The sequence below is a fragment of the Heteronotia binoei genome, chromosome 4 (assembly GCF_032191835.1).
Source record: "Heteronotia binoei isolate CCM8104 ecotype False Entrance Well chromosome 4, APGP_CSIRO_Hbin_v1, whole genome shotgun sequence".
NCBI classification, from domain to species: domain Eukaryota; kingdom Metazoa; phylum Chordata; class Lepidosauria; order Squamata; family Gekkonidae; genus Heteronotia; species Heteronotia binoei.
Window position 1 is genome coordinate 39,212,197 of NC_083226.1, and position 25,829 is coordinate 39,238,025.

At 40.5% G+C, this 25,829-nt stretch overlaps 1 protein-coding gene across 4 annotated transcripts in view; it reads left to right on the top strand.

The window, feature by feature from the left end:
- PTBP3 (polypyrimidine tract binding protein 3) overlaps positions 1-25,829 on the top strand; it is a 65,431-nt gene that overhangs the window by 13,459 nt on the left and 26,143 nt on the right. Inside the window, exon 2 of one of the 4 annotated variants that reach the window (XM_060237142.1) lies at positions 3,543-3,576. The exons of the other annotated variants lie outside the window; for them this stretch is intronic. Within the exon in view, the coding sequence (XP_060093125.1) occupies positions 3,543-3,576 (34 nt within the window). The remainder of the gene's footprint in view (positions 1-3,542; positions 3,577-25,829) is intronic. 4 annotated transcript variants of the gene reach the window in all.

Genomic DNA, 25,829 nt, shown 5'->3' on the forward strand with positions numbered 1-25,829 from the left:
TTGAAGATCACCAAGATGAACTGAACGATACGGTTGTGGCTGGCTATTTACCAGAAAAACAAACAAAAATTACTAACAAATACGCGATTTTATACTGATGGTGATATCAGTTCTCATCTTAAATGAGACTCCAAAAAAGAATATTCTGTTTGTCTCACCAGCTGTAAGTCAGCTGCTCTCCAGCAGAGAGAAAGATAACAAACAGTCATACCTGGCATGCCAAGAGGCTTCCCTAGCAACATTCTGTTTATAGTTCCCCTTCCCCCATGATGGGCCTGTGTGATTTACAGCTCTGACTCCTAACTGCAAGTTTAATGTCCACATCTTGAATAGTGCAACTAGAATAGAAAATAAAAATAGTCAACAAAACATTTTTTTAAAATCACTCAAACTGGGGAAACCTAAGTGTTCTGAGGCAGCAGTTAATATTCTCAAGTAGACAATACCTTTCTTCCCACATTCACCTATGGCAAATATGTCCATACTGATAGCTCCAAATATATTGAAGAACTGTATGAACTGTAAGCTTTTTTTCCTCCCAAGTGACTATATTAAGGAATTGGCTGTAAGAGACAAAAGATATGCATGATAGATTTTATATTTATTAGACAAGAAGAGTTCAGTCTTTTAAAAGGTGAATAGCATCGTGGAACCAGTTGTAGTGAGACATTCTTTTGCACAAACAGATAAAAGTTTCTATTAAGATTCATAGCTGGGTAAATCATTTAAGAGTATGTACAATGTTACATGCTGCATAATGGTATTACTGTGACAAGGTACCAGATGCTCATAATACTAGCAAAATTATTGGTATTCATTGTGGTACTAAAGTAAGGTGGCAGATTCCTTCCCCCCACCCAAGTTAGCCTAGATATCCATGTGGAATAAACATTTTTCTCAAAAGTGAAGTAGTTATCAGATGCAACCAATGAATGCCAAAACATTGATGGTTGAAATTCCTTAAATGTCTCTTTTTCTAAACATATTCATGTGCTAGTATGAACCAAGTTATACAGATAAAAGCTAATTATGCAATTTGTCAGAAACAACTTTTTAGTAGATGAACTGCGTCTAGAGTTCTAGTTCTAAACACATAGTCAAATTTGCTGCATTTTTAAGATACCCTTCAAGGAACTCAAGGTAACATAAATAGATTTTCCTGTCTCTTGACTGTTAGGAATATGATGAATTGACACTGCGTGTTGTTTCCTTGGCCATGTCTTTGTTTGAGTAGGTCTATGATCATTTTCCTGGCAGTTCTTTTCATAAATATTAGTCTTTGTAGCCAGTGGTGTCTCAGTGACTTACAAGTGTTATTGTCATTTGAAGTTACATGGGAGATCTTCCAGATGTCTGTCCTTCAGTAATAGCTTTGCACTATGCAACATCTACACTTTCACCTGATCATTTTTATGTGATCAGAACAGTTATGTAAGTTTCCATGGTTAATAGGCAGTGTTATTGATGCTAATATGAATTGCTGTGGTATTGTATTAATTGAAATGCTTCATTTTATTGGTTTTTTTTAACTTACTTTTTTACTGCTGATATCCCCCATCAGAATATTTTCTTTATGCCAGTTTTGTTATTTATGTCAAGGTGTTCTGTATGTTTCAAAAGAGATTGCAGTAGAAAGATGTGATTTGCTGCGGAGCCGTATCTGGTACTGCACTACTGACTTTGAACTAGATGCTTCTCTCCAAGTAAATTTGTTGCTTAACAATTTTGAAGACCTGCAGTTCATTGTAGTATCCTTTTAATGGCTCTATTTGAAGGCAATTTCTCTGATGGAAGCAATTGTCTCCTCAGCAGCTTTCTCTGAGAACTTCCATGAGTACTTGGCATTCTTTTATTGTACACAGACATTTGCAGTCAGATCTTACACTTTATCCTTGTTTGCCTTTTTTGCTTATTGAAAGTCACATGGACTCACAAGTATTGTTTAAGATGGTAAATAATATTAGGCACAGTAGTGATAAAAGTTGAAATTCAATTTGGGAATTGAATTGCAGAATACTGCAATTTTATTCTCCTGTCTTGGCTTCTTTCCTCTTCTGTCACCATCTCCCAAGCTGACTTTCGTGGATTAAAAAAACCCCCAGTTTCTACTCATTAGCAAAAGATGTTTCTTTGCCCTGTGAAGCTGTGCATTATGATATGAAAATTGCATTGTGAACAAGTGTTACATGTGACAAAGTAAACTTTAGTATGGGTTTGAAACAGCAGTTTAGGTAAATGGCTTCTTGAATTCTTGCATACTGAGGCAAAGTGTTTTCTATAGATGGGATGATTATGGTATCTGCGCACTGAAGTAACTTGATATATAACAAAAATATGTTATCTAAATTGATTGGTAATTCTCCTTATTTAGGCAAATGAATTTTCTCAGTCATAATGATATCTAAGCTGTAGTTGTTATTTAGTTACATGTTCTGGTTGACATTTGTTAATGTAACTGTGCTTAGGAGCTCAGGAATATTTGTCCTTTCTTGGAAAAGACTACAGTCCTGTCCACAGGGCCAGCCTTGGACCACTTGGCACCTGAGTCTTTGGCAACCCCTCCAATCTGTTGGCTCTTGAAGACATTTTATTGCATATGTAACTTGTTTCACAACTTGATATACGAGTGGCCTGCGTTATTCCTCCATATCAGGAGATTACATTTAGCGCAAGAATTTGTAAGTCTATATATATTCATTCCACACATATATAGATAGAAGCAAATTTCTTTCTCCAAAGTATAAATGCGTTTTTCAGTTTTAATAATGTATTACAAACAAGGGTACTGTTCACTAGTATGGGTCTAACCCATATGACCAAGCGTTGCAGTAGTAGATGACCACATTAGAACATTAGCCCTCATCCTTCCCTGTATACTGTTGTTTCAGCTGTTGAGTGGATTGCTGAAAAGATAGCCCTTAAAGCCTGGCACCCCAGCTTGCTTAGAAATTTAGCCCTGTCCTGTTTATTCATGGGAACATCCTTCATGAAAGACCATCTCCATCTGTTTTGCACATGCCTTTAAGATGACTGCTTTCCTCTCTAGAAATTAACTGTGACATTGGCAGTCTAGCATATGGACAGAGGATGTTCACAGCTTCAGAAAGAAATATGAATGAAATAGGACAATTCTCTTTACTTTACTTGGACCACTCTCAGCCTCAAGGATGATAATGTGAAATAGTTTTTATAAGAAAGCATAAAAACAGCACAAAAGTAATGAGGTACTTTTACATTTCATTTGTATCTGTGATCATTTTGTGTTTTTTTTATCAGCAGAATTTTGCTTTGTGTGTGTGGCAGCCTGATGAAAAAGCTAATTTTGTTCATGTTTCATGATGAACACATCTAAAGAATCAGTGCTATCCTATCTGTTCTAACTACTTTCTCTAATTGTTACTAAACTGTCCCTTTATTTTTCAAAAAACATTCCATAATTCATTACATTTTTTAGATTTTTCCCTTCTTTTAACTTTATTTACCACTGCCTGTGCAATAACTACTTTTCTAACGTCTCCATTTTCTCCATTTTTTTCACACAGTGTTGTTACAGATCTTATAGCAGTCGGTTTAAAGGTAGGAATCTTTTTCTGTCCTTTCATATGCACTTGTTAATCCCTTCCCCTTGTTTTTTCCAATTTCTGGATAACACATTGATGTTCACACACATCATCTTTTTCTTGTGATCTTGCTACTTCAATCTTACTCTTGATGAAGTGAATTGTAAGTATTCTCAAGAGTTCCTCAATCTTCAAGAAGTTTTTCAAGTAATATGGGGATGTGTATGATGGGCTAGGGGGCCAGGAAAGTTCAAGATGTTGGATCCACTTAGCTTCTAAAAGAGTCACAAAATACAGGTAGTTTTTAGGTCTTTATAGTTTGTAGTTGTGTCTGAGAATCCATCTCTTAAAAGTAATTAACATTTGAAATGTTGCATTCTCATGCTGTGCAGACTTTTAAAGGCCAAGTGGCAACAATTCTGTGGTCTTTGAGCTCCAGTGCTACTGAAGACCTCCACCACTTCTCTATCCATGTATATCTCAGCAACAATACAGAGTACTTTTTAGGCTGTGCTTTTGATAGATGTTGCTCTGTTGGATAACTACATTGAAGAGGCTCATTGAACAATTGCTAATTAGTGTATGAGAGTTTTTGAAATCTAGAGCTTTTAATGAAATTTGTAGTTGGGTGTGACTTGGCAAATAACCAGGGTACTTTGATCTTCCACTGAAATGATTATGTCACTTACAGTGTAATCCTAACCAAAGTTACACCTTTCTAAGCCTCATTTGACTTCAGTGGACTTAGAAGAATATAACTCTGCTTGTAAGTACGTTGTTGGAACGCTAAACAGCTGTTGTCATCACATTTAAGTAAATAGTTAAACTTTTGGCACAAATAATTGATGTTCACTGAGCATGCAGAGAAAGAGACAATAGGAGTACAAAATCTGGAGAAGCAGCACTGTTAACATTAAATGCTTGAAGGGGTAAAGTAAAGGTCTATTGTATATATCTGAAAAAGGCCTTTTTATTAAGAATTTGTAAAATAATTTGCATTTCAGAAATCTGAAACTTTAAAAGATAACGAATATTTTTTTATCTGAGATAACTGGTTCTGCCTACTTAAAATATTTATATCCTGCCTTTCTTTGAGATTTCATAGTAGCTAAAAATATACCAACAGGCCCCCCCACACACACAAGTACATAAAGATATCCACATAAAGTACATAAAGATATCCAATAGAATGATCTAACACTTTGTAAGCAGACTAATGCCCTCAGGGCAAATCCCTCAAAGGCTGTCTCAAATAAAAGCCCTCTGAAATCAGATGGCATTGCAAACGTTTTTAGGAGGAGATAGTAGTGATGCCTTCTGGACCTCCTCTGGTACGTCATTCTGTAAAATCAGCCTAATGATCAAGAAGGCCCTAGGCTGAACTGCGGAAAAGGGTTGCCAATTGCCAGGTGAGACCTGGAAATACCCTGGAATCACAGGAGATCTCCAGACAAGGGAGATTCATTCTCCTGGAGAAAATGACTGCTTTGCAGGGTGGGCTCCATGGAACCATACCCCACTGAGGTTCCTCCCCAACCCCAAATTCCTGAGGCTCCATCCCCAAATATCCAGGAATTTCACAACTCAGAGCTGGCAACCCTAGGATGAGAGCACAGATCTATGAAAAAGCATGTTTGTAAAAGCTGACCTGAGGCATATTAATTGGCTGTATTTACTAAAAATGGTGCACAGCAAAAATGAAATGAGTATGGCAACATAGTTGACACTCATGTCAGCTACTATATTTGGTAATGAGGAACAACATGAACTCTTAAGGCTCTTAGTCTTTCTCAGTGTTTGTAAAGGGCAGGAATTTAATTTGGTCTTGTGCAGTTAAAATGTCTGAGTCAGGAAATTACTAAGAAATTATTTACATTTTATGGTACTTCTGCTGAAATGATTTCATTTTTATAACGCCCTTTTCTCAGTAGTCTGGGATCCTATGCATAATGGCATAGGATCCAAATGCATTTTTAAATTACACCAAAATCATCAACAAGGCTCACAAGAAGAATGCTGAAGTTTCATGTTAGTGTACTACTTTAATTCCAAATGTCCTACTAAAAAGCAGTCATTCTTGAAAACCGGAAATGAAAATGCTTATTTCATATGTTTCAGGGGGACTATAACATAAAATGGGGGCTTTGAGAGAAAGAAAAAAAACAGTGAACAGACTGCAGTTGTCCCCACTTTAGTTCAGGAGGGAAATAGTAAGGAACCCTTGCTGTAATGACTGGAGCTGGCACTTGGACTCATACGGAGTGAAGCAGTCTTTCAGTTATGTGAGTTTCTCATTATGAAGGGCTCTGAAGATGAGCACCAGCACCAGAACTGAACCCAAAACACACGCAAAAGGTAAAAGCCACAAATTTAGGCAATGTGAGCCCTGTGGGCTTTTCCAGCTATAAGCAGGTGTTGCATTTTAAAGTAATTGTAGTTTTTGTTTGGCCTTGAGTATAAATTCAAGTAGAGTGTGTTCCCATAGTCAGGTCTCAAAGCTATTATAATGTGGACCAGGGCAGCCAGGTTGTCTAGTCCAAAATGATAATTGATGGTGCAGGTGCAGCTGAGAACACATTTTAGTCACTGTAGCAACCTGTTTCTCCAGTAAGAGATCTGGGTCTAATAACACACCCCATATTCTTAACCACATCTTCCAGGGAATGCTAAGAATGGAAGAGCAGTTCCTTCAGAACCTCTGCTTTTCTGAACATTGTATTTTCTAGGTAACTTCCCTTTAAGAAAAAGATTAATAGCTGAGGCCTAGTAGGGGTTCAGTTCCACAGAGGCTGTAAACTTCTTGCTCAAGGGTTTAGCAAAGGTAATCTGGTGAACATGCAGAGACACTTGCCTTATAGCACGGTGAAGAGCAACAGAATGTATAAAAGAGCACAAGGGTTTGGAAACCTTATGAGATCTGATTAAACTTAAAAAGAAACTCTAGCTTGCTTTACATGTTCTAGCAGTAAGGCCACTCAGTCACATGAATATGAACTAGTATTTGTGATGCATTTCACCAATCTGAAACATTCCAGGCACGTGAGGGAGGTGTTACTTTGTGGACTGAAAATGTTCAAATCACACAGGGAATCATTTCACATAAGTAGTTTTCCAAGTGGCTAAACATATATAAAGCTCCTTGTTCTGGTAGTAGTGCCATTCTAAAGTAGTGTCTGAAGTGGGCTCAGAATGGGAGATTAAGCAGTGCTGTTCAGTCCTTTTGTGGTGTAGCAGCAATTAGTGTTGGAGATAGGGTTAGGGACATGCCTGTCTATCCTCCCCAGGATGATTCTGGAGATATCCCCTCCCTTGATTATTTCAAGACTTGGCTTCCTGATAAATTGTTGTTTTATTTTTGAGCATGGTTGGCATGCTGTGCAGCATACATTGTGTTTTTTGGGAGGGGAGGAATGATAGCTTTTGTGTTTTGCCAACATTTTCATCCTGACTAGTTAGAAAATGTCATGACATCAGAGCAGCTCAGCCGATAAACTTCTTAGGCTTTAATGTAATAGAACCATATAGAATGAGGTGTCAAACATAAGGCCCAGGTGCCAGAACTGGCCCATCCAGAGTTTTTATCCATCCTGCGAGGAACTGGTGTGACAGAGAGAGCAGGAGCTTGTTCAAGGGAGAGGAATAGGTGGAGCCACTCCAATTGTGGCTTCAACATGACAAAACCATCTCGTCTGCACATCACAAACAGAACCCCTCACTTCAGTAGCAGCTTCACTGGTAAGTTGGGAGCTACTGTAGCTGCATGTCATGACACCTCTGACATAGTAATGACACATTTGGTAGTCACACTGTTAACCAGGTCAATGCATTTACTGCTCAGTGTTTTGTAGCTATGGTGATTTGGAAATAAAAATGTTGGTGCTTATCAGCCATGGTTAAAGGGGTATATTAAGCTCAAAGGAAACACTTCTCAAAGTTTCTTCCTATCTTTTAAGATGCATAATTTTTCAGTCCAGTACCATAGGAGCTGTTCAAGCAAGCAAAGGCACAGTTCCTCTCACAGTTTAAAATACTTTCATGGAGGAGAGGCTTGGGTTTAGTTGTTGCTTGCAAGGGATATGCATTCTCTGTTTTCTTCCTCTTAAGTCCCTATCTCAAACACTTTAGCTGCTGTATGTCCTAGCAAACCAAGATTTTGAATCTCTGTAGTTCCCCTAATTCCTCGAGGATGTTCTAATGCAGTACCTTGCCCTCCGTTCACTAGAAATAGTTTCCCTGTCCTGCCTACCTACTTTTCCTGCTGGCTCAGTGAATGCTTGCAGAGGAGCATGTCCTTTCAGTAGTACAGAGAGTGATAGAAAGGAGTGCTATTCAGATGAACCTGACAACTATTCTAGTAGGTGTCTTAACTGTTTTGTTTTTTTGCTATGTAGGGATTTTTTTGTTCTGGACTGTACCATCATGAGTCTACCAGTAACAACATACGTTAATCAGAACTTTGTTTGCATATCTTCAGGTTAATTCCAAGATGTAAGGTAAATCTGTCTTAAATACCCTGATATTTTCATCACTCTCAAATAGGCTTGCATTCAGGGCTGATACTTGTTGACCTTTCTTTGGGATGCTTGTGTTCATTTCCATTCTAGAGCCTTAGTAAGTTTGACTATATCCAGTCAATATCATTTCTTCAGGTTAGTTGGAAAAAGAGCACCAATATAGTTTGTATATGTATACTCTTAGAAAAGTGCACTAACAAGCATCTTCGCTTGTGATAATCAGTGTAAATCCTTTTCAAGTCTTTCTGTGTGTTTACCACTCCTTCATTCTAGCCAGATACCATGTGATTTCAGAACTTTATATCTTGTCAAAAAAGAATCCTGGGATGCTTATCATGAAACTTAAATGCATAGATAATTGTCCAAGGGCATGTGGTAACATGATACTCAGTTTATATAAAGTACCTGATGGGGCCCACTTGCATGAATTGAACGCTTTTACTTCAGGGTAAAATCAATAATAATTGACAAACAATTTTTCAGGGCAACTTGTCTGGTAATGATAGTCTCACTCTGGAAGCCCTAAAGAAGTTTCTAGGGAAACCTTAAGGTTTCCTAGAACCCTGTTCTAAAGCCATTGTTTCTCTGTCCATAGAATCCTACAGTCTTTGTTATGCCTGCCGTGAACTTTTAGCAGTTTCATGTTAGTGACAAGCATAGTTACCAAAGCATCGTTAATCTGTGGAGCAGCCATAAATTTTCCATTAATCTTGCCTGCACACTTAAACTGTCCTTTATATTTCAGAATTTCACTAAATACCCTAATGAAATATTTTAAGATCTTTCATTAATGCTCAGATGTAATATGATGTCTTGTTCTCCAGGCATTCAGTTTGAAAAACTGAATGCCTGGAGAACAAGGGGAGAGGGTATGAGCATGGGCACTTTTATCCTGGGCAGACAATTTAGTTTCATGGAGGTAGGGTGGGGCTAGCACACTCTCACCTGCTCTTCTTTTCCATGAGCTGAGTGAACGCATGGATGGGATGTCACCATGGGGCTTGAGTGCATGTGATCAGCTAAAACAGAGGTTGATCTAATGCCTAAACAAGTGACAGAATGGTAAAGTGGAGCATGCAACATTTGTCCTAGTCCTTGGGAAACATCTCTCAATAACAGAACTCTCTCCACCTAAAAATAAATGTTACAGAAGGTAGTTGCTTGTTTTCCAAATAAACTGCTTTACTGGCTCTAGAGATTTTGAATCTTGTGAATGCTCACTACATACATCTCAGTCAAAACATTGATTATAATATGGTGTGAAGTTAAGAAATGTGACTAAATCAAGAACTGTTTCTTCTTAAGAGTGACTTTTCACCAGTTAAATCATTCATATTACAAAACAAGCGGGATCCCGGGTAAACTACAACTCTTTGCTGAAACAACAAATGGCTGTTTACAATATACAGCAGCATAGGTACACATGATTCCTTGTGGAAACACACAAGGCCCATGATTATGTACTGAACTGTGAGCAAATTAGGAAACCAATACTGGAGGGGAAAGGAAATCTGAGGGTTTTTTTTCATGTTGAACATTCTGATCATGCAGAGGGAGTGGGTACTTCCTGCAAAAATGTGTATGCTCTCCTTCCTGCATGGTGAGTGAACCCATAGATGGGAGGTCTGCGTAGGGCAACAGCCGTGATCATTTGAGGCCAGTGGGTTCAGCTGTTTCGTAACAAAGAATATATTATTTTGAACAAAATATGTTAAATTGAACAAATGGAGCAATTATTAGTTCAACAAAAATAATACATTAAAGCCGATCATTATTGCCAGTGCCTATGCTAATTAAGTTGTACATTACTTTGCATTTCCTTATAGGCAGATGAGTTTGTAATAAGGTTTGGCAGCATATAAATTGTTTACATTAGTCTTAAGGGCAGAGCATTTACTGAGAAGGTAATTTTCCTTCTGAGTAAATCACTTCTGTGAGTAACAGGGTGGACAGTATTCACTAGTTCCCCTTTACTGTAGGCTGCTGAACTCCCCAGAGATTTCAATCCAGATTCTTGTTGTTTTTAATCTAAGAAGGTGATGAGTTTTTGTGTATAATTTGTAACTTGAAGCCAAAAAAGTATAGTCAAATGCTTAATGTTAGATGTGTGCAATGGAGACTACAGGATACAAGATATAAGACTACTTACATAAAAGCATCTTAGATTTTCCTTATGAATAAAATGATTTAAAGTTTAGAAGCTTGACTTGTCTACTACGGTCCATTCATTTTTACCCATTCAGCTTTCTGCAAGGTTTAAATAATCAGCTGTCTTTCTGTTGATAAATTCCTAAGGTGAAACATTACCTATGTTGCAGATATTTATTTTCAATTTATGAAAAATAGGGAGTAAACTTATGAATATGACTTTTGCTGCCAAACTTCATCTCCCCTCCTAACTTTCTCACAAGCAGTGAGTGTGTGGGGAAGTGTATATAGTATGATATTGGCTTTCTCCAGCAGGGGAGAAGGCACTTGATAAATGGAGAAGGCATGTGATCAGCCTATGAAAATGTATTTGCAAGGTTCTGAAGTCTTTGTAACCTTACAACTGCTAACTCCTATTTTAAAACTGTAAATATTTTAATGAGAATGCAAATAATAACTTAAGGTATTAGAAATTCCAGTAAGACATTTTTTCAAGTATATTGCCACCTTTATCTTTTTATTTCTAGTAGTTTTTACAGAAATGTTTAAGCCTTTCTTTCAATTATAAACATTCTTTCCACTGGCTCTTTAATTACACTCTTGTGTGCCTTTTGTTAGGCCCACAGTATCTTGTTACTGATCTAGCTGGGAGTTTCAATAATTGATACATGAGACAATGGAACTAGCTTCATGCCAAGTGTGCTAGTGAACAAGCAAGACTAAAACAGCTGCTCTCTGTTAAACTAACAGCTCTGTTTCTAGGGAGATTGCTGATCAACTCGTTGAACTAGTGTGGAATGGGATGGTTGGTTTTGTTGTCAGTGAAGCTGGTTGCTAACTCATTTAGGTAATTTGGCATCATGAAGTCACATTCCTTATACAAGGCTAACTCGCCCACAATACTTAGATGTTAAGGTTTCTTTTTCCTGTCAATTTTGTTTCCGCGTTTGGAGACTGGCTTGTCTTTTTAACCCTAATTGATTTTTTAAAAACATGCCTACATTTGCATTTGAATTCTTCCCTTTTTGTAAGTGGTATTTTAGCTTCACAACAACTGTATGAGGTAAATTTCCTGGCAGATGAGGATTTGAAACCCAGGATTTGAATACTGTACCATACCAACTTTCTAGTGGAAAATAGAAATTTCACATCATTTTAAAGGACTCCTACTTGCTTCACGACCTGGGTTTGATCCCAGTGGAAGCTGGTTCAGGTAGCCAGCCCAAAGTTGACTCAGCCTTCCATCCTTCAGAGATCAGTAAAATAAGTACCCAGCTTGCTGGGGGGAAAGTGTAGATGACTGGGGAAGGCAATGGCAAACCACCCTGTAAAAAGTCTGCTGTGAAAACATTGTGAAAGCAACGTCACCCCAGAGTCGAAAACGACTGGTGCTTGCACAGGGGACTACCTTTACCTTTTTTTACTTGCTTCTAAAGTATCAAAAATGTGCACAAGTGTCCATCTTGAGTTCATCCTGATCAAGTTAGTCTGTTATTGTACCCATTTTGTCTCTGCTCCCTGCCTTAGAGCGACACACCATGCAAGCCTGCTTTCCACTTGGAATTTCTGGGCAGGAGAGAAGAGTTGCTTGCAAACTTTGAGATATATATATATACTCACAGAGAAAGGTGAAATTAATGTTCTGCGGTAATTGTATTCAAGCAGAATGCTTTCCAGCAGGGCTGGGGAAGAAAACCACTGCAACACAGTATAGGCACTTATTTGCCTTCTTACACTGTGTACAAGCCACCATTTGGCCTTAGGTCATATGTCTGCTTAAATTACAAACTGTTTCAAGAATAAGCACTGTGCATCTTTTTATTGAAACCAATCCCTGATTTTAAGAGAAATAAGATGAGATAAATGTTTGTCTCAAAAGAACTGAATCATGTCTTGCCTTGCCATTTGTCTCATCATTGAGTTAAGATTTCTCAAAATTGCGTTCATACCTAACTGTAAGCCAAAGTTTATTGTACGCTAGACTAGAAAGTAACAAACCTTAATTCTTAACTCAAACTGAAATGTCAAAGTATGGTCTGACAGGCTAGGAAGTCTTCAGTTCCCAACATGTGAGGGGTTGGGGAGTTCACAATTATGAGGACTTCCAAAGCTTATTTGCATAAGGACGAACTATGGTTTGTTATTACATTTGAATGCAACCTTGTTCATCCTTTGTAGTTTTATTTCACGGAGTACAAAACAAGATTTCTTTCATTTGAATAATATCAGAGGTTTAATATAGGTTTTTAAAATTTGTTGAGTAGTAGTGGAAAACAAGTGATTACAGGGCTATAATGGAGCTTCTGCAAGCAAGAACAAGCCTGTAAAATTTTAAGATTTGCACTCCTTCCACCCATAGCATCTGGCTTGCATATTAAAGCTTTTTCAGTTTTCTTACAAGCTTACACTTTCCAGAACTATATATTTTTGCAGAATTTTTCTTAAAGGTTGTTTCATTAAACTAGTAACAATGAATGGATGTCATAGCCAATACAATATTACGCAAGCTTGGCAGTTTCAGAGCTGTAACTAATATTTTTCTGGTCAGTATCCCTAGGCCTTGTGAGAGAGTACAAGAATGTTTTATTGGGTTGTAAGGGGAGTTGGGGGGGGGGTACAGTCCATAAGGACATATGTGAATTCACCTGACTGGCCGTGCAGATCATACTCAAAGCTAAAATTCTTTATCTCTCAGACTACAAGCGAAAGCAAAACCAAACTGATCCCTCCCCCCCCCCCCTCAACAAGCACACGGAACAGTGTGTCATTCACTTAATTGGGATAGTTGGAAATGTTTGTGTAAGATCTGCTAGTTTTGTATTTGTTTGAGTTAGCAGTGAAGTCTTCAAAGAAGAGAGTTAAGATGTGAATATTGTAGGAAGGCATATGCTAGCAGTGGACAAGAATGAAGAAGCATTTAGCAGCGTGTAGATGCTTTCATGTGAATAGCTGTGTTGGTCTGCAGTAGAAGTGCCAGATTTGAGTTCAGTAGCAGACCTTAAAATTTAAGTGCATTCTGTATTACCTTTAGATTTTTTTTAAACAAGTATTTCAATAAAAATAATTTTCTCATGATTTCTTTATATGTAAATGACTTAAACTTTCAATCATACTTTCCCCCTAAACAGATTATACATTTCAGGTAGGGTAGCACTGTTGGTCTGAAGTAGCAGAACAAAATTTGAGTTCAGTGGCACCTTTAAGACCAGTGAAGTTTTATTCACTGTATAAGCTTTCATTTGTCAGATACATTGAAACAGTCTCCTCAGGTCTTATTTACAGGGGAGTGGGTTGGGGTGGGGGCCACTTAGAACCAAGATGCATAAGTGCTGGGTGATTGTAGCTGAGATTGGCTGTAAGAAAGATCCATGAATGGTAGTAAATCAGCATACAAATACAAGAGTTAACAAACAGATGTGGGAATGAGGTTTGAGTCCAGTGGCATCTACAAGTCAAAGTTCAATTCAGTAAGCAGTGACTCATGAAAACTCCTACCTAGCCACAAATTTGGTAATCTTGAATGTGCTACTGGACTCGTGCTCTTTTCTTCTTCTGCAGACTAACACAGTGGCTCAGTGGTAGAGCATCTGCTTGGCATGCAGAAGGTCCCAGATTCAGTCCCCGGCATCTCTAGGTAAAAGGACCGGGCAGTAGGTGATGGGAAAGACCTCTGCCTGAGACCCTGGAGAGCTACTGCCAGTCTGAGTAGGCAGTACTGACCTTGATGGACCAAGAGTCTGATTCAGTATAAGGCAGCTTCATGTGTCCATGTGTCAATTATGTTACTCTTTGGACATGAAATTAACATGGGATACTTTTAAATTGATTTATTATATATATAAAACCCTTGCTAGCATTTTCCAGCTCTCCCATTGGCTGTGGTGTATACCACATCAGTTCATTGGCAGATCAGCCGCCACTCAACTGTACTTACCTCCCATTGTTTGAGTCCACTCCTCACTCCTGCCTGCTGGGCCACTGGAGGCAGTGGCTGTTGCTAGGCAACCAAGCATGCTTTTGTCAGTCAAAACCAAACCAAACTTGGTTTTGTCAGTAACGGGGGAGGGGGGGAGAGGCCCTTTCTACACCTGTTGGCCTTTGAGGGAGAACTCATTGGGCCCATTCCTGGCAACAGTTTGCCAGCTCCAGGTTGGTGGGAAATTCCTGGAGATTTTGTGGTGAAGTCTAAGGAAGCCAGAGTTTGGGGAGGGGAGAGCCATAAAAAACAGTTATTTTCTCCAAGGGGAGACAGATCTATTGTCTGGAGTTCAATTGTAATAACAGGAGATCTTCAGGCTCCACCTGGAGGTTGGCTACCCTAGGCCTGGGTGACTTGATGCTACCTGAGCAGCATGACTTAACTAGGCCTGGCTGCTTGCTGCTGTTCAGGAGCAGCCCCCCCTATGATAGCCAGTGTGATGTAGCATTTAGCACTTCAGAGCCTGCCAGTTTGGTGTGGAAGCTGACTGGGGGATTTTGGACCAGCCATAGACTTTCAGCCTAACCTGCCTCACAGGATTGTTGTGCAGATCAAAGGAGGAGAGGAGAATGATGTAAGCTGCTTTGATCCCCACTGTGGAGAAAGACTGCCTTTTCCTAGGTAGAGCCTGCAGGGAAGGAGAAAGGAGATGGAAAGCTGAAGTCAGATCAGTTGTCCTACGGAAAATAGCTACCTCGAGGTACATACTGTATGGGAGGTGTGGTCAAACTTGCTTAACGTAAGAGCCACATAAAATAAATGCCAGATATTTGAGAGCCGCAAGACACGAATGTCAGATGTTTGAGAGCCACAAGCCTTGAGCATCAGATGTTTGAGAGTAGGAAGGAAAGAAAATAGATGGGGAGGGAGAGGTAGAAAGAAAGCAGCTTTAACTTTAAATGTATGCCGCTGGCTTGGCTTGGAGAAGTGATTTAAAGAGACCAATATCTTCTCCAAGTCAGCTGTTGGGGTGGTGGGACCTTTGAGAGCCACACAATATGTATGAAAAAGCCACATGTGGCTCCCGAGCCACAGTTTGGCCACCCCTGCTCTATGTTATGCCATAACACAACCAGGCCAGGTCAAAAAACACAAACAGATCACACCGCAAGCATACACTGATACTAAACACTGCAAGGCTGAAGATGACAGGAAAAAGTGTCAAAAATGCACTGAAAACAAAAGGAATGCTCAGCTTCAGTATTTATGTAACTGTTGTCATGCCCCCCCTGCACCCTCATCATTACTCTTCCCTTTGTTCTGGGCCTGTTTCAGGGCTTTGAGCCACCACAGACATGGTTACAAATACACACAGTCATGCAGGGGAAGTGGGAAGCCAGCATCTGTTTCAGTTGCAGGCTGGGTATGAAGACAGCGAGGGTGGAAGGGTGAGTGAATGTCAAGGGTGGGGGAAGTAGTGGAGTGCCCAAGGGTGCAGGGGTAGTTGAGATGAAGAGGTGGTTGGGGTGAGGAGTTAGGGTGGGGAAGACACCAAGGATGGGGGTGGGGAGTGAATTCCTTTGCTTGGATAGGTGGGAAGACAGCTAAGCTAGGCCTCTTTCTAGAGCCCATTGTAGTTTTCGTCATAATAGGCCATGTTCCTGGTAAGATACAGTAAATATTCTGAATGAGAAGACATATTTATGGCATACCGTATTTTTCGCACCATAAGGCACTCCGGAGGATAGGACGCACCTTCCTCGGGGGCGATCCGCTGCCTCTGCCTCCGATTCGGCGCTTCCCCCGCGCCTGCCTGCCTGGCTCCATCTTCTTCAGGCAAGCGCTGGAATCGCTCCACGTGGCCCCACTGCAAACCCAGCACTTTGGGAGCGCCGGCTGTGGAGAGAGCAGCGTGCTTTCTCCTTGCCTGTGTGCCTAGCTTCAGCTGTGATGTTTAAAGCAAGCGCTGGGATCAGAGGGCAGAGGGAGCGATCCCAGCGCTTGCTTTAAACATCACAGATGAAGCTAGGCACACAGGCAAGGAGGAAGCACGCTGCCCCCTCCGCAGCCGGCGCTTGCGAAGCGCTGGGTTTGCGGTGGGGCCATGTGGAGCGATCCAGCGCTTGCCTGAAGAAGATGGAGCCAGGCAGGCAGGCGCGGGGGAAGCGCCGGATCGGAGGAAGAGGCAGCAGATCGCCCCCGAAGGTACGTACCTTCGGACCATAAGACGCACACACTCCCCCCCCCCTTTTTTGCGGGGGAAGTGCATCTTATGGTCCGAAAAATACACTAAATGTTTTCTAGAACAATCTTCCAGTTGTAATGTTTCTAGAAAATCTATATGGATAGAGTGTTGAACTAGGAACTAGGAGATCCAGATCTCACTCTGCTGTGGAAAGTTGCTGGATGACCTTAGGATACACACAGTCATGAGGTTGTTGTGAGGATAAAATGTAGAAGAGGTGAACAGTATAAGCCACCTTGGGTTCCTGTGGGGGGAGAAAAGTGTAAGTATAAATAAGGTGTAAATAATGAGTACACATCACTGACAAACCATTGTGTTTCATATATACAAATCAGATAATGGTAATGGTCACTCGTATGTTGTGTTCTTTTGTTTACAAACCAAGTTTCCAAGCCATGTTTGGAATTCTAGTTTGTGAGATAATATCCAGAGTCAGTCATTTTTTTGATTTGGGCATCATAACAAAGTGAAGCTTTTAGTATCCGAGCCATGCATAAGGGGAAGGGAGTGCATGGAACTGAGGACATCAGTGGCTCACAAAGGAACCATGGTTTGTTCTTCATATATGAATATAGCCTTTTTTATTTGTATTTTGCACACATAATAACTGAAGTAAGCTTTCACTATTATTGTGTTCTCTGGCTTTCTGTGATGCAAATCAGAAAGAACATAACATGTATTTTCAAATAGCCTTAGGTAAGTAGAAAATATTTGTATGATCTATTCTAGTGTATTACCAATTGTAGGACAGGCCTAACCTGAATGGTCAGAACTCTCCAAAGAAGTTCAATTAAAATACCCCTTTCAAAATTGTTTTTTCATTTATATGCTGGCAGTTGATAAAATGTAGGACATCTTGCTTTTCACCTAGGTAATGGAAACCATTGAGAGACTTGAGCTATTGTTGCTGAAGAGGCTAGAAAGTTTGTAAATAAGGCTAAAGCCCCATTGTGCGGGAGGGACTAGGAATGGTATTGTCTCCCATGCTATAAGTTTTTAAGCTTACCTTTGAAACTGCAACACCATTTTACCTTCTGCATTGCAACATAAGTATGCTTGTGGTGTTGCCAAATGGTTAATGTGGATGTGAAACAAGATTGTTACAAGAGCCTCAGCTGCGAATTCTCTGTTTATGTCAGTGGCTTAAAGCCACTGACATTTTCACTTTGCTACATGAATTCTACATCATGAGTTCATGTCTTATTGTGGTGTTGCTAGATTGATTCAGAATAATTTGCTCTATATTTAAAATAAAGTGACTTTAATAATATACTTTTTAATATAATTTTTACAACAATGGTGCAACCAATTACTGAGGACTTTGCTTGACAGTAATTGAATTAAAAGAATATTTACTAGTAAAACCCCCCAATATTTACAGTGAGAGTTTATGATAAAAACCAGCATGACATCACAGCCCATGAGGATAGTAACAATACTTGCCAGGCCACAATTCAACTTGTCCTGTGATATATATATGTGAACAGCTGACATGCTTTCTGTAAGTTAAGTATAGCTTCCTTCAAATTAGCAATGGGTAACAAAAGCCACCCCGTCCTTTGCAAAATGGAGTATGGTCTTTTCTCACTTGACCCTGTTCTGCCAAACCAGTCTTGGAGAACTTCATAGGCTCCTCAGGCTTGGGCTTTGGGTCTTGAGTTTCTGCAAGACAGCAGATTATCACAACAGAAACAGTAGTAATGTTGACCTAATTTTATTAAACAGTCATTTTTATCCTCTTTCTGAGGATAAAATCTCACTGAGTACAGCAGTCCCTGACAAATTTTCTTTGACTCCTGGAGTTAGACCAAAAATTTCATAATCATTCATTCTTTCAGCCTTGGGAGTTGTATTTTAGTGACCATACTGCCTAATTATTGTCATTATTAAACCTAATCTTTTTGTAGTTACTTGAAGTCAGGTAACCCTGGTGATCATCACAATAACCAAACAGTAACCTCTAGCTCTTACCCAGGGGTCCCCAACCCCAAGGCCGTGGAAAGGTCCCAGTTCGTGGCCTATTAGCAACCGGACCATGAGTTGTATAATTATTTCATTATATATTACAATGTAATAATAAGACAACAACATTGGATTTATATCTTGCCCTCCACTCCGAATCTCAGAGTGGCTCACAATCTCTTTTATCTTCCTCCCCCACAACAGGCACCCCTGTGAGGTGGGTGGGGTTGAGAGAGCTCTCCAAGAAGCTGCCCTTTCAAGGACAGCTCTGCAAGAGCTATGACTGACACAAGGCCATTCTAGCAGCTGCAAGTGGAGAGTGAGGAATTAAACCAGTTCTCCCAGATAAGAGTCTGCATACTTAACCACCACACCAAAATGAAGTGCACAATTGTATTATCCCAAAACCATCACCCAGCCCCCCAACCGGCCGCTGCCAGTCTGTGGAAAAACAACTGGGTGAAATGAATTAATCCACCTTAGTTGAATGGTGCAAAGTAATTAGTGACAAAAACTTCACACACATGTATTTTTATTTTGTACAACATACTCTGCTGTGAAATGATAAATAAACTTTATATTTCACTGAAGACTGCTAAGAGACTCTACAAGAAAATAATCCTGAAGGTGCTAGGTACTATGGTGACCTGGTGCCTGGGATTTTTTGAACCCTGCAGTACAAAGAAGCTTGAACTTTTGAGGTTGCATCTTTCTTTGGATTGTGTTGATACTCCCACTGATCCATTCTGCATTTTTATTTTTAAATATTTTATTTTTAAATAAAACTGGTCACTTAAAGTATTTACCATGTATTTCATATTGGTAGTATTCAGTGCATAAGCACTTGGTTTCATCTATCTTAACTGAGAATGCAATAGTAATTATAGTACAAATCTAATTTAGTCTTTTGCAGTCTTGCTGTGTAAGTCTAAAGCTCATTTTATTTTACTGAGTTCTAGTGTACGTTTAAGAGCCCCATGGTGCAGATTGGTAAGGCTACGGTACTGCAGTCCTAAGCTCTGCTCACAACCTGAGTTCGATCCTGGCAGAAGCTGGGTTCAGGTAGCCAGCTCAAGGTTGACTCAGCCTTCCAAGGTCAGTAAAATGCGTACCCAGCTTGCTGGGGGGGAAGGTGTAGATGACTGGGGAAGACAATGGCAGACCACCCGGTAAAAAGTTTGCTGTGAAAACCTGAAAGCAGCGTCACCCCAGAGTTGGAAACAACTGGTGCTTGCACAGGGGACTATCTTTACCATTTAGTGTAGGTTTAATCATAAAATTTTCTACATTGTCAGTGTTAGTGATACTAACAGATAAGTTCAGAATACTTAATTTCTCTCTGATGTTGCCATTCTGCTGCTGTCAAGACTAAATTTTGAATTCTTACTGCAACAGGTCAAGCTAGATTTCTGCTTTCATTAGAAGTACAATGGAAGTTGTCTGTTTAGGGCAGGCAGTTGGCACAAGCTAATGTAGCCCTTAACACAATCTTTGAAAAGTGTCCTAGCTTTGAGCTCTTGAGTACAGATTTCTTTTTCCCCTGTGGGAAGGGGATACATGGCCTGCATTCAAACATTGCATATGAGGCCACTTAAGGAAAAGGTGAAAATAATTTGTTGCAAGACTTGTGTATGTTTCTCCATTTTCCCTTCTCACACAGAGTCATATTTAAACTTACGTTAGGTGATTATTGGCTTAAAGCATGAAAAATGATTACTAAACCAACTGATTTTTGGGTACCACATATTTCTGTATATAAGCTTCCTTTTTGTAAATGGTGGCAACAGTAGATAGTGAGATATTTGTATTCTCACACTGCTTGTATTCTCAGCAATAGGGATATTTAATGTACAGACATCTTCATTGTTGTGACGATTGGCAGTGGAATTTACAACCTCAATAAAGTAGGCATTTTTACTTCTTTTCCTTTCTACAGGAAAGCTAGGCAAATCATAGCAGGATTACAAACCCGTATCAGTATGCTTGGGACATATGTGTGCTTTATTTCCTATTTTCTGAAAAAGGTGTGCATGTATGTTGTAGTAATGCATTTAAACCTTACCTTCCTCATGGAATCTTCCTGAATTTGATTGAATGATGCCATTTCCAACTCGCTGTTGAACTGAAAAGCATTCTAATTGTAGTCTACAAATCATACAGTCATCACATTTTTCACATGCCCTTCCCAAAGAGCTCAGAGTAGCACATAGTCTTCCTTTCTTCTGACTTCACTTCATCAGAATCTGGCTAGGCTGTTGGTGTATCTGGCCCAAGATCACTCACTGAGGTTCATTGCTCAGCTTCATCTGATTATCTAATCCAGCAATTTCCAACATGTTGCCCTCTTGCTGCATTGTTCCGGATGCCTTCTACTTTGATTCCTAGTTGTTTTTGAAGTACCTGTGTTCCATTCAAATACCATTCCCTTTTGACTTCCACATTACTCCCTGCCTAAATTTCTAAAGTTAATGGAGGAGGGATAAGATCTAGCTGCTTCCTATGAAATTCAGGCAGTAGCCATTACTGGAGGGATAATGGGCACATGAACTGATAGCTTGGTTCTTTTTTTCTTCATTATGGGTATGTGTTTGCTCAAACATATTTCAGCTGTGTTTTGTATGTGGAACCTCCCTAGATGTTGTGATTGACCATGCTCCCATGCAGGGTTTTTGTGCTGACATTCACTACCCTCCAAATTTCAAAAGTGCCCACAAATTCAATGTGGTTGAGAACCCTCCATCATAACAAAAGTTGTCACTGCAGTAGGAAGACATATTTTTTTTGTTTGCTTTTCAATAAGAAGGCTTATTAAAGGTCATATTTAAAGTGTTTCCTTCTGTTTTTATGTATTTGCCAAACTGGCCTTCAGTTCAACAGCTGTTTTATTTCACTTGCACATCCAAAAATCTCCATTGTTGTAATTAGTTTCTAATGTATTTATTTATTTTATTTCACTTATTTCCCACCCTCCTCGCTGAGGCGGGCTCAGCACAGCTCACACAGACATGCATGTGCATGATTCAATGTAATAATACAGCATTAAAAACATAAAACATAGAGTAAAATAGACATAAAATACATAATGTTTCGGTGCCATGATCTCACATTTTCCAATTTTATAGTTAAATTATCTTAAATTATCCTCTCTGCAACTGCTATACAGCAGATTTTTGGTGGTGGTTCACATGTTGCTATAAACTGTAGTGGCTAACAGCCTAGTTCACAAATGCCTGATGGAAGAGTGCCGTCTTACAGACCCTGCAGAACTGTATGAGCTCTCGCAGGGCCCTGACCTCTTCTGGCAACTCATTCCACCAGCTTGGGGCCAGTTCAAAGAAGGCTCTGGCTGTAGTTGACATGAGCCTGGCCTCCTTAGGGCTGGGGATTGTAAGTAGATTTTCTGATGCAGACCGAAGTGCTCTCCGGGGAACGTGGGGAAAGGCGGTCCCTCAGGTATGCAGGCCCCTGGCCATATAGGGCCTTAAAGGTAAGAACCAGCACCTTGAAATGAAACTGGTATGCAGTAGGCAACCAGTGCAGCGCTTTCAGAACAGACTGAATGTGTTCCCATATAGGAAGGCCCATTAACAACCTGGCTGCTGCGTTCTGCACCAGTTGAAGCTTCCGGATTTGAGCCAAGGGCAACCCCATGTAGAGGGCATTGCAGTAATCCAGTCTTGAGGTGACCATGGTGTGGATCACTGTCGCCAAGTCGCTGTGTTCGAGGTAGGGGACCAACTGCTTTATCAGCCGTAGATGATAGAAGGCTGATCTGGCAGTTGCTGCCACCTGGGCCTCCATATTTAAAGAGGAATCCAGGAGCACCCCTAAGCTTTTGACTTTGGGCACCAGTGTAAGTGGTGCCCCGTCCAAGGTCGGTAGTAAGACCTCGGTTCCCAGACCACCACGACTTAGGTACAGGACCTCTGTCTTCATCGGATTCAGCTTCAGTCAACTCAGCCTGAGCCACCCTGCCACAGCTTGAAGTGCCATGGTCAGATCTTCCATGGAGGAGTTGGACTGGCCGCCCATCAGTAGATAAAGCTGGGTGTCATCCCAGCCCAAACCTCTGGGCGATCTGGGCAAGGGGGCGCATGTAGATGTTGAACAACATCGGGGATAGAACTGCCCCTTGTGGCACGCCACACATAAGTGGGTGCCGACGCGACAGTTCCTCCCCTATCACCGCCCTTTGTCCCCAACCCTGAAGGAAAAAGGAGAGCTGCTGTAAGGCCAGCCCCTGTATCCCAGTGTCAGCAAGGCGTCAGGTATTCTCATTAGTTGCAAGTTAACAGGATAGGTTCTCTTCTAGTTGCTCAGAAAGTGTATGGCTTATTCTGTTCTTTTTGTTGACATTTTCCCCATTCCCCTTAAAAAAGCAGGCATTAGCAATGTCTGGCATACATGCCAGTGCTAGATAGTTTTTCTTGGCATGCAAAGCTACTTCTCCAGCCAAGCAACCAAGGCGAGCTATTGAAGAGCTGTCAGTGTCATTGGGGCTGGTAGCGCTGGAGAAAACTTACAGGCATGGTCTATTTCTTTCACTGCCTCTGGACCATGCAGTGGCCATCTGAATCCAACATGAGCCCCTGGCACAGTGGCAATAATTATGGGGTTTGGCTTGCTTCATATGTGTCTGGCCAAGTAGAACTTGCCACTTTTGTTTGCTTTGTTTTTGGCATTCTGACCAAAAAGAATCCTCAGGCCCCTGAGAGCCAGGTTTTAGACTTGGCTGGAGTCTGCAGATGAGGCAAAATTCTTTCTAATGTGTACATCAGGGGTGGCCAAACTTGCTTAATGTAAGAGCCACGTGGTGTGTCCCTCCTCACTGCTCCCCACATTCAAAGACCTTTTCTGTATTTTGGTCTGTCTTGGTGCTGCTTTAAAAGTGCTGTTAAAAAGAGTAGTCTTAATTTTTTGAAAGCTTATTAACTAGTACAATGGTATGCAAATTGGAGAACTGAAGAAGAGAAAGTTTAAAATTGCTTTCTGTTTGCTTTAAATTTCTCATTCCCCTGTATGTGCATATTCATGTTTTCACTCTTTGCCCCTAGTGTTTGCCTTCCCTTGGTTCTGTTTTCTTCCTTTTCTACATGGTAACTTCATCTTCTGCATACTCCTGTTCCCCCTATATCCTGCCCTCTTGCCCTGTGTTATTTCTTTCACCAACTTGTACAGCAGCACCTCCATCTCAGCTTTCCAGATTCTCTTCTCCTCCACATCACTCCCTTTTTGATCCTCCTCTTGACATCACCCTCATTACCTTTCTCCCACATAATTCTTTCCTCCTTCCTCCAGAGCTTTGTTGTCTTCCACTTAATAGTACATATATCCCCTTTACACAGCCACCCCTTGCCTTTACCTATTTCTGTCCTAATTCTCTTCCCCTTTAACTCCCCCTTCCATCATCATTGCTGCTCAGCTGCCTCTGTAGCACCTCTTTCTCATAGTCACACCAGTATTTCTTTGAGTAATGAATAAAAGAATTTGTAATTGCTGGAAGGTTGGGTGAAACTGAGAAGCTTTAGATGAGAAGATTAGGCTTTGTACAAGTAGTTACTGTTACAGGTTTCCTGCACTGCTCATTTTTTAAAACTCTTGGCCTGAACAGTTCAGAGAATAGAAGCAATTTCTACATGCATCCTTATGGTAAGGTAGTCTGGTAATGTTGCAGTAGCACAGGACTGGCCAAATTCGTCTACCTTCCAAGCTTGTGTTGTCTATATAGCCTTGCTACTTTATAGAAATATAAAGGTGATGCCTATTGTATCATAGCTAATCAGCCTTACCATATTTAGGTGTTAAAAATTCTGCTCTCCAATACAACAAATTTAGAATTAATGAGCCTTTCATCCCCAAGACAATAGGGGAAGATAACTAGTTCCTGTGGGACTGAGGAATAATGTAGAATTACTCTCTTAACTAGGTTGAATTAATTAATTATTGTATGGCAGTGTGTTTTATATAGCCAGGAGATTTAAGGAGTGTCTGGCAGCTGAAATTCTAACTAATGTGGTGTGCTAGACTTGTTGGTGGGTTGAGAGAGCTCTGAGAGCTGTGTCTGACCCAAGGTCACTCAGCTAGCTTCATGTGGAGGAGTGGGGAACCGAACCTGGCTCTCATGATTAGAGTCCGGCTGCTGTTAACCACTACACCAAACTGGCTCTCCTTCTTAGCTAGGTGCAGAAGTGGATTAGAAATTCAGTAATACTAATCCAGATTAACAATCTGGGAGAACCTGGTTTGATTCCCCACTCCTCCACTTGCAGCTGCTGGAATGGCCTTGAGTCAGTCATAGCTCTCACAAGAGTTGCCCTTGAAAGGGCAGCTTCTGTGAGAGCTCTCTCAGCCCCACCTACCTCACAGGGTGTCTGTTGTGGGAGAAGGAGATTGTAAGCCTCTCTGGGACTCTAATTCAGGGAGACGGGTGAGGTATAAATCTACGGTCTTCTTCTAAATGTCATGGAAGCTGTGCAGTATGTTAGCTCATGAGCTGCTCTTTCTCATGGTTCCCAGTTTGGCCCCCTCTTGTAACAGTGGGTAGTCATCCTTCTGAGCTTCATTCTTTATTATTATACAAGTGTGTGATTCTTCAGTCAATAAGAGAAAACCTTCAGGAATATTCTGTGAGTAAAATGATGAGTGGCAAGTCTACACTCACTAGAGAGAGACGTAGAAAAGAGCAAGAGTTCAGTAGCACCTTAAAGAGTAACGAAATTTGTGACAAGGTTGTGAGTCACTGCTCACTTCTTCAGATACAGCTAGGATGTGAATCCATCTGCCTTATAATTGGAGTGATTTCAGATGCCAAATTACCATAGGCGTGATTGGATTAGGTGTGATATGCAGAATAGTAGCAGGTGTGGAGAAGTCAGAATTTGTTGTAGGAAACCTAGGTCTCAGTTCAGTCCAGGAAGATGTATTGTCTTGAGCTTCATTATCGATTGCAGTCTCTTTCTAATCTCCTTTGGAATTCCTTTATAAGAGAACTGCCACTCTAGGGTCAGCAACTGAATGTCCTGGAAGGTTATAATGTTTTCCCATTGGGGAGAGGGGCAATATTCTTCGAAAATGTTCTCTTATCTAAAAATGTGTGTGGGGTAAGCTGGTTTGAGTGGGAACCTCTTTAAAGGAAAGGCAAGTTAATCTCAGCATAATTATAAACAGGTAAATGCCTTTTAGTAGAACTCCTCAGTTTAAAATATTGTTCCTCAAGTTAGATTTGAGTCCAGTGTCATCCTAGAGACCAACAAGATTTTGGGGGTCTTAAGCTTTCAGTACTCAACACTCACTTTGTCAGATGATAAGCTCCCATCTGACAAAGGGAACTTTGACTCAAAAGTTTATACCCCAAAAATCTTGTTGGTCTCTAAAATGCTGCTGAATTTAACTGGTCTACTGCAGACCAATATGGCTTCCCTCTGAAAATTGTTTTCAGATTGTGGTAGAATTTTTTTTAACAGTGTCATGAAATGGAATAA